At 50.2% G+C, this 12,711-nt stretch overlaps 1 protein-coding gene across 1 annotated transcript in view; it reads right to left on the bottom strand.

Annotated features, from left to right (window-relative positions):
• The window catches only part of GABBR2 (gamma-aminobutyric acid type B receptor subunit 2), a 370,296-nt gene extending 357,967 nt beyond the window's left edge, over positions 1–12,329 (bottom strand). Inside the window, exon 1 of the mRNA XM_024126525.3 lies at positions 12,009–12,329. Coding sequence (XP_023982293.1) covers positions 12,009–12,329 — 321 coding nt within the window. The remainder of the gene's footprint in view (positions 1–12,008) is intronic.
• Positions 12,330–12,711: the final 382 nt, after the last annotated feature.

Raw genomic sequence — 12,711 nt, 5'->3', positions numbered from 1 at the left:
AGCACTACAAAGGTTCATGGTTCTTAGAGAAATTGTAATAGGGGATTTTTCCCAATCAGGGAGGATGGAGAAAGCACACTTGAGCTGGTATCTAAAAGATGAAGAAAGATGGCAAAAGCATTCCAGATGGTGGAAACAGCTTGTGCAAAGGTCCTGTGCACACTCTGAGCACAATCACCAGAGAAACTTGAAAGGACCACTTGTCTAGGCCCAGAGGGAAAGGGGAGAGTGCACAGCAATGAAGCTGGGAGTGAACAGGGCAGACTACAGGGCCTTCAAGGGCACAGGGAGAAGTCTTGTTCCCATTCCCGGAACAATGATGAGTCAGGGTATCAAACAGGGAGGCCACCTGACCAGCATGCTGGGTCAGTGGTCCTAAAGGTCCTCTGCATCTGGGTGATAGCCCCTGCATCTGCCCCAGGCTGCACCATCACGCTCCTTATGCTGCATAGTAACGATCCCCAGTGGCCTCTCTTTGAAAGCACTGCTGTTTCAGACTCACCTCCACATGCCCTATAACCAGCCCTGGGCCTGGCACCAAGTAGATGCTTAGCAAGTATGAGCTACATGTATAAAGGAAGCACTACTGCTGCTCTCTAAGTCTAACAGGAGACACACACACAGAGATAAACACTGACACCCCGAGTAAACACTACAGGAGGTGACATGTTCTGCCAGAGCAAGGGAAGCAGAGAGCGGATCCATGTGAGCTAGGTGTGTAGACAGACACACTTAAAGTGAGTAGAGTTCAGAGCTGCTGTGTGTCTGAGTGGGCGGACAGGGAAATGGGTGAGGATGAGGCTGAATTAGAGGGAGAGGCAAGCAGCTGGGTGAAATTCATCCAAAAAAAGAGAAGCGGCAGCTACTGACAAAACGTGCCACTTGCTTTCATGGGAGGAGGATAATTCCCATATGAAGATGCTGTTTCACTTTAGTATTTAAGCAGCAGAGATCAAAGTCAGACCATCCAATTGAAATCCCAGAGCACCACTTGGTCGGTTGTGATGTTAAATAAGTCACTTAATCTCTCTAAGCCTCATATGTAAAATGCAGACAATAATAGCACCTATCGCATCAAATTGGCGTGAGAATTAAATAAGTACTTGACATAGGACTGACACGTGCTAAGCGCAGGATAAAGGTGAGTTACTGTTGTTGTAGTCTCTTTTCTTTCACCGACACACTTGCAAATAATGTTTCCTTTACCTTTTCCTTTTTTAAATGACAAGATTAGAAGCTCTCCAAAGGCTTCCCAAGGTTTCTAGAATTCAGAGTCCAGCAAGGAGGTCAGAAGGGTCAGTGTGGCCCTGAGAGGACACTCTATGGAGTGACAGGCTAGCCAATTCTTCTTCTATCAAAGGCAAGACGCTCTGAGCCGGGCTGGGTGGGAGCATTTGCATGGGCTCTGATCATACGCCCTGGAGTGGGCTTCCAGGTCCCTGTCTACCAGTTAAATCCCTGAAACAATTCTGGGCATTCTCAGAAAAGCTTCAGTGAATGGGCAGTTCCAGAACCAAAGCGATTTGGACAATATAGTGATTATTGTAAGGATGGCTGTTGCTTTCAAAATCAGTTCCCTCTGAACAAAGTCAAGTGGACCATGAGCAGCGTGTGAAAATATCATTTTCTCTCTGCCACCTCCTGACCCTACGCCCCGAGAGCAGCAATAACGCATCACTCCACAGTCCTTCTGTGGCTAGATTTTATCTGAACGGTGACTGAGGATTTCCTTGCCAAATGGCAGGAGAAGAGGGTGGGGGGGGGGGGGTCTGCTTCAGCCAGCAGCTGTGGGACATGGGCACTGATGAAGACAGATGAGTCTATTTACTCAGTACTTTGGATCTACCACTAATTATCTACATGACAATGACACTTCATCCTTCCAGCAATGTAGACTGTTCAAAACAGACTGAGAAAGTTGGCAAAAAAAGAACACCCCAATCAGCCCCCAAAGGTGTCACAATGTTCATGCCCTTTACTCAAGCAAGAATTCCCAGACCTTCAAACATCAGCTCATAACCAATTTACTCTTATTCTGCACGTGATTCTAATAAACTTGGTTATCTGATTTGGGCTCCAGACCAAAACCAGGTCACAGAAATAGTCACTCCAGACTGAGGTTACCCAGTTCCTGAATCAGTCTTGACCACGGAAGGACAAAGAGCAATAGCTTCCAGCCCAGGAGCAGGGCACCTGGAATATGTATTGTTGTTCAGGGGATCCCAGGACACCTCTTTATTCACTATACTCAGACCTGCCACTAGACCACCTGGCTCACCAATGCTGATGACTTGGCTTCATTCCTACAGTGTCTACTAGGATGAGAGCCCAGTCCCATCTCTGTGGCTCGCACAGTCCCTGGCGGTGGGAGTGGGGTATCAGAACCTGATTCCTACACCCACCAACTGCCAGTTCGAATACTGCTCCAATAAACTAATCTCCTAAAACCATAATGCTTGTCAGATGCTGGAAAGTATTTCTTTCCCAGGTTTTGATGCTGGAGGATCTTGGAGGATGCTGTGTATGTTTGTCAGGGGAGAAGAGACTAACATTAGCTTTGCACAAAATCTTCTGTTGGAACATCTAACAAGTACCCTTTTCCCTCTGCACTCCACAACTACTGGGCCCCCCAAAGCACCAAAGTAAGAATAAAGAGCAAGCAGAAAGCTCAACCCACATGGCTTGGCATACAAAGCACTTCCTCAATTTGTTACAACTACACCCATTAAGCCTCTTAGAATCAGAAAGCTGAGTTTCAGGCTTTTAGATCTATTTGTTCAATAAATGTTTATTGAGCTCCTGCTCTGTGCCTGGCCCTAAGATACTGCCTGGAGGGGCAGAGGTGTGCACAAGGGACCCAGACACACCCCAGGTCTGCCCTTGCAGTGCTTACAACGGAGCAGAGATCCTCAATCGGTGCTGCAATTCATAGAAGAGCAAAGACTTAGCAACTAACGTGGCACCAGCACCTAGACTGCCGAAGTCTTAGCAACTAACCTAGCACCAGAACCCAGACTGCTGACCCCATCTGAAGCTCACACTTCCATGGTTTCAGCCTGGTACACCTGCTTGTTCCTAGAAAGGTACAGAGAGGAAGACATCTCACCAGCCTCACTGCACATCATTATATAAGCAGAGAGAATAAGAATAAAATAAAGGAGATGAATGCAGATGCTCACTGGGCAACTTATGCCATTTAATTTTCTCACCTTCCTAGAACCAAAATAAATAACCAAAAAAGTCAGCAATAAGAAGCCACTTACATTTCATTCCCAAACAACATGGGGAATGACCAAACAGGTGCCTCCAGAAGGGGTATGCCTTCCCCAGCATCCTCCCCTGACCCCTACCTACCACGGTTAGGTGACCAGCGGTTAGGCCGTGAGATCCTCAAGGGCAGGGTCCATGTCACATCCAACTCTGTATCCCAGAGCCTAGAAAAGGGCCTGGCAGAAAATTTTCTCCATCAGCGCGTGTAGAATTAGGACACTGAGGCAGAAATAGGTGGAGCTGTGGCAGCCATCTAGGTGGGCCACTCACGTCTCCTTTAAAAAGAGAACCTACAGGACAAGTGCCATCAGCTAAGCCTTCAGCTGTAGCTTCAACATCTGTCACAGTGTTTAATTAAGCCAAGGACACATTCTTCCCAGGGAGCCTGCAGCCAGTGACTAAGTTGCACAGGGATTCTAGAGCCCGGCTCTTTTGGTCTCTAATATGTGACTCCTCTAGTGGGCAATCTTTGCTCTGGAGCACCCCAATGGGCTGGCCAAGACCTTCTGAGACTCTTCCTCCCAACTCTCCTTCCTTCTCTTCTCCTTCACAGGTGTCAGAACAGCATTGTGGTCTGAGGGTTTCCCTATCTCCTCTTTTATCTTTCACTGGTATTACCCCCAAGAACTCTGGCACTTGTAAATCCATCTCGGCATGTACTTCTTGAAGGGCTCCAAATGACAAGTGTTCAAGACATCCACATGCTCCTTTACACATCCCAGCCTCCTTTCAAGTTAAGTTGGTCAATGACTACTTCTGGTCAATGAAATATGAATAGAAATAATACATGTCACTTCCAAGTAAAGATGGTCAAAATCTAGTGTGGATTCCTTCCTACTCCCCATCTTCTTGAAGCCAAAAGATGGGAGACTGACAACACAAGAGCAGCCTGGGGCCCTGTGTTCTCACTTGGAGGAGAGCCTCCCAGGAGGCTCTGACCCTCCCTGGATTTGGGTGAACAATATATAAATTTGACTGTGTCAAGCAACAGAGATTTCAAGATTTGTTTGCTAACGCAGCATAGCCTAGTCCACCCTGACTAACAAAAGCTATATATCCTCTCTATATATTTATTTAGCACCTCTATTTTCACCCCTATCTTACACTTCCAGCTTGTTCATTTCCCTGTTGAAATCTCACATCTCTTCATGAAGAAGTTGATGATCCCACAAGAGGGGAGGCCAAACACATGAACAAGAGCTCTTTAAAGATAAAGGTAGCGAGCTAACACGCTTAGCCCAATACCTAGTTCAAACAGGCCCTAGTGTGTTATTCCACCCACCTTCTACTGGGTGCCTGGCTAGGTCTGAGGAATTGGTCGGGGGCAGGCACGGCATGGCCAAGGGTATTTCCCTCATACCAGGGAAGTTCAGGGGTTGTTGCTGGTGGGAACACGCAGAAGGCAGCTCAGCTTTATCCTGATATATGGGGTCCCCTAAGTCCTATGGTGATGGGGAGGTGGAGCAAAGACCCTGGGGAAGTGATCCAGAGAAACCATTCATCCTGTGGGAAGTTAATTCAGAAGGCAGATTCTAATTTACTCACTTATAGTTCAGTTCAGCAATCATTCACTGATGCCCACTGCATGTAAAACCACTAGGGAATCGGACCAGCCCTGCCCTCACAGAGCTACAGTCCAGTGGGGGAAACAGACAAAGATGGCTATGACACACAGCAAAATGTAAGATGTGCTGGGAGATACACATGAATAAAGATCTCGTGCTCGCATCCTCTCTCTCCGACACCTCTCTCAGCAATGCGGCATTAGAAAGCAAGATAACACGGCTTTACATTTACATCATGTTTTGAGGTTCCACATCCATCACGTTTATCCCTACTACAGATCTGTGAGGTCAACATAATCATCACCACACGGTACAGGAATAACGAGAATAGTGACAAAACAGCAGTGAATATTTACTGAGCATTCACGGTGTACCAAGCACTGAATTACTTTACCCGGATGGTCTCATTTGTTCCCCACACCCTATCAGGCAGTTAGGATATTAGCCCCATTTTACAGATGAAGAAACAGAGGCAAAGTGGCTTGCCTAAGGTCACCAGGCAGGTACGTGGTACCCAATGGGGATACAAACCCAGGCCCCCTGACATGCTAAGAAGCTCATCTAACAGGTGCTTGGAGCTAGGGGAGCTGAAGGGTCTGGTTTTGTGCCCAGCCTCATCCCCGCAGGGACTCTCTCTCCTCGTTCCCCTGCAGTGCAATTGACTTCAGTTACTATCCTGCCTGACAGATACCCCCGCTCTCATTGCTCCCCCTCTGCTGCCCCTCCCGCCCAGTCAGGTCTCAGAGTGCCTTCATCCCCTCACACTGGCTCTCCATCTCTGCTCAGGCCCCAGTATCTCCCCCTTCAACTGCTACGATAGCTTCCTGGCTTTTCTGTCTCCACCCTCTCCTGTCTACCATTCAGCCTCTACATTCCTACCAGCCTTAATCTTGTCACATGCATGTTTGAAAACCTCCCACAGCTCCTCACCACTCCAGAATAAAGTCCAAACTTCTTGACACGGCATTCAAGGCCTTTCATACCCACCACCAGGCTGCCTTTCCCTCTACAAACCCTGCACTCAGGTGAAAACATAACAAGTCAGCGCTCCCCAGACACACTTCACACTTTGTGGCCTTTATCCCTTGATCCTGGGGATCCTTCCTAGGATCCAACCTCCATCTCCCTGAGCCCACACCTCTCTGTGTCAACATTATATTCATCCTTCCAGACTTATCTTGACTTCTTCTCCTCCAGGAGACCTAGATGTGAGCTTCCCTTTCTCTTAATGTCCCTGGCATCTATTGCTTCTTTCTTGAATTTAGCATTCCCCAAGTGGATATCTGTGATCAGACTCACCTGGCATCCACCCCCACTTTAACAGCCTCTGATGTACTTCGAGGAATCACCTCTTCCCCACTCTGTATTCATGTGGTTGGGTGGGGCTGGCCTCACCTCCCTCTTCCTCCATGAAAGGCTGGCGGATATCCCAGGCCCGTCAGCATCATGTTATTGGTTCAGGGATAGACACATGACCCAACTCAAGCCAATGAGAGCTGAGCTTGGAATTTTTGCTGAAAACGTCAAGAAAGAAACACTCTTCTTACTGGAGTTTCTAAACTGGGAGTGTGTAAACTTGCAGCTGCTCGGGGCCATCTGTACAGCCAAGTGGGGAGAGCCTGACTGAGGGTGAAGCCAAACACAGAGGAAATCAGAGCCAAGAGACAGAGAGGGACTGGATTCAGCCATACCTGAATACAGCCCACTCCAGGATTTTTCAGCCACATGAACCAGTTAAAATTAGGTTTCTGTCACCTGCAACAAGGTTCCTAAGCAATACAACTACTAAGGGTGAGGTACCATGCAAGGCAATGGGGTATAACCACAAAGATGTGAGCCTGATTCTAAAAGAGCTCATTTTCTATCTCTTTATTTCTAAGAATGGCTATATTGAGATACAATTCACGTACCATAACATTCATTCTTTTAAAGTCTACAGTCCTATGGTTTTTAGTATAGTCACAGAAATGTGCAACCATCAAGACAGATTACTTTCTACCTTGCATTGAAAATGACAAGCATGTGCTTGCTCTGTTCTCCCCTGTGCACCAGCTCCTCTCCTGAGCCCAGTGCTGGGTTTACTCCTTTCTGCAGTACCAGCAACTGCAGTAGGTGCCCAACGGCTACTAAACTGTACTCAGACCTCCTGAAAAGCTCGGCCTCCATCCAGCAGTCGTTTAGGTCCTCTCTAAAGCACAATGAATGAGAGAAGAGATATTTGCAAAACCACTCAAGAAAAGGATGTGCTCACCAATCACTAGGTTTTCTCTGGGTTTTCCAAGCTGGATCCCTGCAACAGGGTAGACCTTCTGAGAGGTGCACTCCTGGAATATGCTCCTTTGGCTCCCTGAACTTTTCCCAAGTTTATTACAGAATAGTTTAAAATAGTAACAAAGGGAAAACATATAAATCCAACAGTAGGGGAATGATTTAATACTTATGGGGCACCCATAGGATAGAATAGTAAATAGCCACTAAAATTCATCTTTGCAAAGAAGATTTAAGGACATGGGGAAATAACCATGCTATAACATTAACTGAATGAAACAAAATATAAAAGGGTGCATAGAGATTTCAAGCACACAAAATAGTAAACACCAGCAACTGGAAGGGAATGATACTAATTATTAGATGCAATTACCTTTGTGTAGGTGGATTATAGACAATTTTTTTCAATGCTTCTCTATAATTTTCTATTTTTCCAAAATGAAAATTACTTTAATCAAATCAGAAAAGCCGAAATTACTTTTAAACTCATTCCTTGGTTATTATTTACTTTTATTAATGTGGCTACCAACAAATGAGAAACAATCACATGAAGAACATTTCTGAACCTGCAAAACTTTTATGGAAAAAAAAAGACACTGTCCCTCAGAGTCTTTTAAACAAACACGTAAGTAATGTAATCTACCATGTTTACCTTTTAACCTTGACTGCCAGGAGGCTCAGAGCTAAAATTTAATTTACAAAAATGCAGTAACCATCTTAGCCCAGGTTCTGGGTTCAGTAACTTGCATGCTTCTATGTGGTTTCTGATGCTTCCTTTTATCTGTTTTTTCAGTTGTCTTGCTTGTGTTTTTATATACTCAAATCTTCCTTGGAATACATAAAGAAGTGTTTGCTGATGTGATTTGAGGTACACCAGAGAAGAGAGGTCCTGCCTAGCAGATGCTCTGCTGGGATGTTTCATTTTTACAAACACATGGCACTGAGTGGGGCTTTGAATGCTTTATTGCTATTCTAATTACAGGAGAGGGGCAACTGAATAAGTGTGTGCGGGAGGCTCCTTTATTGAGACAGGCTAGTCCCAATGATCAGATCAACCCATGTCTTGCTAAATCTCCATCTTTTTGAAGACTGTGTGGACAGAGGTCCACCCTGGCTGCCCACTGTCTCTGGCCATTGACTGACAGCAAATGTTAGCAAAGCCAGCCAAAATGTGTTCACCACATCCATCTTGCATTCAAGTCTACAGACAACAAGTGACACACCCAGCAAGTGACTAGGGGGTACACACAATCCATAAAGACATCCTATCTGAATAAAACAGGGTCCACACACTCTAACACAAGCCCCAAGCACCCTTTAGATCACTGTGGATTTTACTGCAATTACCCAGACTGATCCTTTACTCCGGCTTAGAGAGAAAGTACCTGTACTCTAAAGATGGACCACTTGAAAAAATTAAGTATTATATCACCTGGGTGTTCTCCCAACCGTGACACTTCATGGCAAGAGATAACATATTTGTTTGATTGTAAGCCAAGATTCTTTTTTTTTCTGGTGGTAACTTCACTGAGCCTTCATGAGATTTCAGAAGTGAGCAAAACAAATAAGTAGTCTTAATATTTTAGTTGTGACCATTTTATCACATCTGAAGTCACAATGTCCTACTTGTGAATCCACACCAGAGGAAAATGAAGGAAGGAAGGCAGGAAACATTTATTTAGTGCTTACAGCATGCCAGACAGAGCACTGGCCGCTGCACCTGCCAGCTCAAGGCATTTTCCATTCCAGCCTGTTATCTCCCTTAAGCATCACAATACCATCCTGGGGAGTACATATAATAGTCCCAGTTTTTCAGAAGTGGAAATCTAGGCTTAGAGAGATCAATACCTTGCTCAAGGTCACCCACAGGGAAGATACTAGGTTTCTGACCAGAAGGCAGGTTAAAGCCACCCCAAAGCCCATGCTTGGCGCCCCTTCAAATGGCGAGATAGGCTTCCCTGCTTGCGTGATGTTGAGATTATACCCTCTGCCCTCCTTCCCCTGAGCTGAAGTGCCTTCTGACTGCCTCATCCTCTTGACTTTAGGCCCCCTCTCACTCAGAAAGTCATCAAGACACGCTTGAAAAATAAAATATAAAAGCATCAACCCACACCCTGAAATTGAGCACCCTTCCCTTTGCTGCCAGTAACAAGCTAATATGAAATCTCTTTCAGGGAAGCTTTCTGAAGGGAATAAATTGATGGTGAAAACATTATGCAGCTGACAATATTTGGTGATGATGCAAGCAGGGCTGCCCTGTCCATAAATGGTTTTGTCTCCAAAGAACCGGCTCTCCGTGTCCTTTCCAAAAAAAAAAAAAAAAAAAATAGATAGATAGATAGATATAGATGGAGCAACAGAGAAACAGCATCCAGAAGACACGGTTAGGTATAATTGCATTGCCCTCTCCGTTTATGTGTGCCGGGCAACTACCCCCAGAGAACTTGAAATGTTCTGGAGAAGACAGGAATGTCATTCAGAAATGATTCCACACGGGTTGGCTCTGCACAGCTCCCCAGCTTACATCCTCCCGGGGCAGAGGAAGCTTCTCTGCTTGCAGCAGCCTGCGTGCACCGCCACCAACTGCCACCCGTTTCTTCACCTTTTATTTACAGCGCAGTGCTAGCAGGCTGGTTCATCAGTGAAGGGGAGAGGCGGGGAATAAGATGCAATCCAGATTTCTGTTCTTTCTCCGGGGACCAAAAAAAAAGGGGGGGGCACACAGAGAAGGAAGTGTAGCCTAGGCTGCACGATCAACGCGGCAGCGCGACCCTCCTCTCAGAAAAGGGTTTGCACCAGGGCTCGAGCAGAAGCGCCCAAGGAGCCCCAGGAAGCCGGGTCAATCAAGCCCAGCGCCTCGGCCGGGCTTTGGCGCGGTGGAAGAGGCGCCAACCGAGCGTACTGCACAGGAAATCACTGCCCCCTTCAGGCCGCGTCTCAGATGCTGCGGCCGGAGCGTAAGGGCTCCCTCAGTCCCGAAAAACTCGCAAACCCGACCTCGCGCGGCCCGCAGAAAGTCATCAAGACACGCTTGAAAAATAAAATATAAAAGCATCAACCCACACCCTGAAATTGAGCACCCTTCCCTTTGCTGCCAGTAACAAGCTAATATGAAATCTCTTTCAGGGAAGCTTTCTGAAGGGAATAAATTGATGGTGAAAACATTATGCAGCTGACAATATTTGGTGATGATGCAAGCAGGGCTGCCCTGTCCATAAATGGTTTTGTCTCCAAAGAACCGGCTCTCCGTGTCCTTTCCAAAAAAAAAAAAAAAAAAAATAGATAGATAGATAGATATAGATGGAGCAACAGAGAAACAGCATCCAGAAGACACGGTTAGGTATAATTGCATTGCCCTCTCCGTTTATGTGTGCCGGGCAACTACCCCCAGAGAACTTGAAATGTTCTGGAGAAGACAGGAATGTCATTCAGAAATGATTCCACACGGGTTGGCTCTGCACAGCTCCCCAGCTTACATCCTCCCGGGGCAGAGGAAGCTTCTCTGCTTGCAGCAGCCTGCGTGCACCGCCACCAACTGCCACCCGTTTCTTCACCTTTTATTTACAGCGCAGTGCTAGCAGGCTGGTTCATCAGTGAAGGGGAGAGGCGGGGAATAAGATGCAATCCAGATTTCTGTTCTTTCTCCGGGGACCAAAAAAAAAGGGGGGGGCACACAGAGAAGGAAGTGTAGCCTAGGCTGCACGATCAACGCGGCAGCGCGACCCTCCTCTCAGAAAAGGGTTTGCACCAGGGCTCGAGCAGAAGCGCCCAAGGAGCCCCAGGAAGCCGGGTCAATCAAGCCCAGCGCCTCGGCCGGGCTTTGGCGCGGTGGAAGAGGCGCCAACCGAGCGTACTGCACAGGAAATCACTGCCCCCTTCAGGCCGCGTCTCAGATGCTGCGGCCGGAGCGTAAGGGCTCCCTCAGTCCCGAAAAACTCGCAAACCCGACCTCGCGCGGCCCGCGATCGCTCCTCTGAGCCCCCTCGGCGCACCCCAGCCCTCGGGCGGGCGGTGAAGGTGTGCACTGTTGCTGCAGCCGGAATGCAAGCTGAGGGTGTGAGGAGGGGGCTTGGGATGGAAAGCTCTCGGCTCTTCGGCTCCCCTCAGAGAAGGGGGCAGGGAGGGCAAGCCGGGTGCTGCGCTCCAAGTCCGTGCTTCAAGTCTGCGCCCGGAGAAACTGCGCCTGCAGCCGCCCGGCCACCAGCAGCGGCGCGGCTGCACACCCTCGCGCGCCCGGGCGAGACCTGATCAGGGCACTGTCTGAGCAACCAGCCCGAGGGGGTCTCCTCAGAAAACCGCTCGGGCCATAGGCAGCGCCGGGTACATGCTGGCAGCAGCCCTGCAGAGCCGGCGGCCCCACGCCGGCCCGAGTGGTACTGGCTCCGAGCTCGTCCAGCCCTGCTGCGCCCTCCAGCCCCTCGGATCCCCGAGTCCTCCGGACCTCAAAGCACAGCTCGGCTTTCCTGGGGCCGAGAGCAGGCCCGTGGCCTCTCTAGCCCCTGATGGCCCAGTTTAGAGTCAATGCGCCTGTTCTTCCCATCTAGCACTCCACAGCCCCACCAGCGGGACCTGGGCAGGGGCGACCACTGCAGGCTTTTGGGGAGGTTCAGTTACCACCTTCTCCACTCCTTCTCTGGGCAAAGGAGACCCTAGTCTTCTATCCCACACCCCACAAGCATACACACACATACAATCCCAGAGGAGGAAGATGTTCAGCAAATCTTGGTACCGGCTGTGCCAGCCAAGCCCGGCGGGACCCAGAGGGTAAGCACTGAGCCCCAGCCCGCGCGGTGCCCTCGGCAGGCTCAATCAGGGCTCTGCCCATGGGCCGAAGCTTGCTTCTGTCCAACACGCCCTCCCCCCATCGCCCCCACAGCCCCGACGGCACGGGCGGCCGACACTCACCTCGGTGTCGTAGAGCCGCAGGTCGAGGAAGTAGGGGCGCAGGAGCGACTCGTTGCGGATCTGCTCGATAGCCAGTTCCACGGCGGGGAGCACGCCGCGCCCGATGCTGCCCTTGGCCACCTCCTTGGTGAGCGGCATGAGGCCCATGATGGAGAGCGGCGGGCTGCTGGGCGGCGGCCGGGGGACACCCCGCGCCCAGCCCCAGGCCCCGGGCGCCAGCGGCAGCAGCAGCGGCAGCAGCAGGAGCAGCAGCAGGCGCGCGGGCGGCGGTGGCGGCGGCGGCGGCGGCCCGGGCTGCCCGGAGCTCGGCGGGGAAGCCATGCCGCGCCGCGGGCTGCGGGCGCCGGCTCACTCGGCCCGCATGGCCTGGCCCGGCCCGCCGCCCCGCGCCAAGCTCTCCCCGCGGCGCCCGCGCAATGGCGCCGGCCCCGGCTCCGGCTCCGGCTCGGGCTCCGGCTCGGCTCAGAACGGCCGCGGCGGCAGCGGCGGCGCCCGTGACGGATCAATCACGCCGGGAAGGGGTGGGAACGAGCGGAGTGCGGGAGGCGGGGAGCGAGCGAGCGAGCGAACGCGGAGAGGGGGGCTGGCGTCTCCGCGCGCGCCTCTCTCCAGCGCGGCCGCCCCGAACCGGGCCGCCTCCGCCCGCCCCCGTGCACGCTCCGAGCCGCTCTCCCGCCGGGAGCCGCTCGGCGGCAGCCCCTGG

This window comes from Physeter macrocephalus, chromosome 9 (assembly GCF_002837175.3).
Source record: "Physeter macrocephalus isolate SW-GA chromosome 9, ASM283717v5, whole genome shotgun sequence".
NCBI lineage: Eukaryota > Metazoa > Chordata > Mammalia > Artiodactyla > Physeteridae > Physeter > Physeter macrocephalus.
The sequence above is the reverse complement of the archived record's forward strand: the minus strand, read 5'-3'. Positions and strand labels throughout refer to the sequence as shown.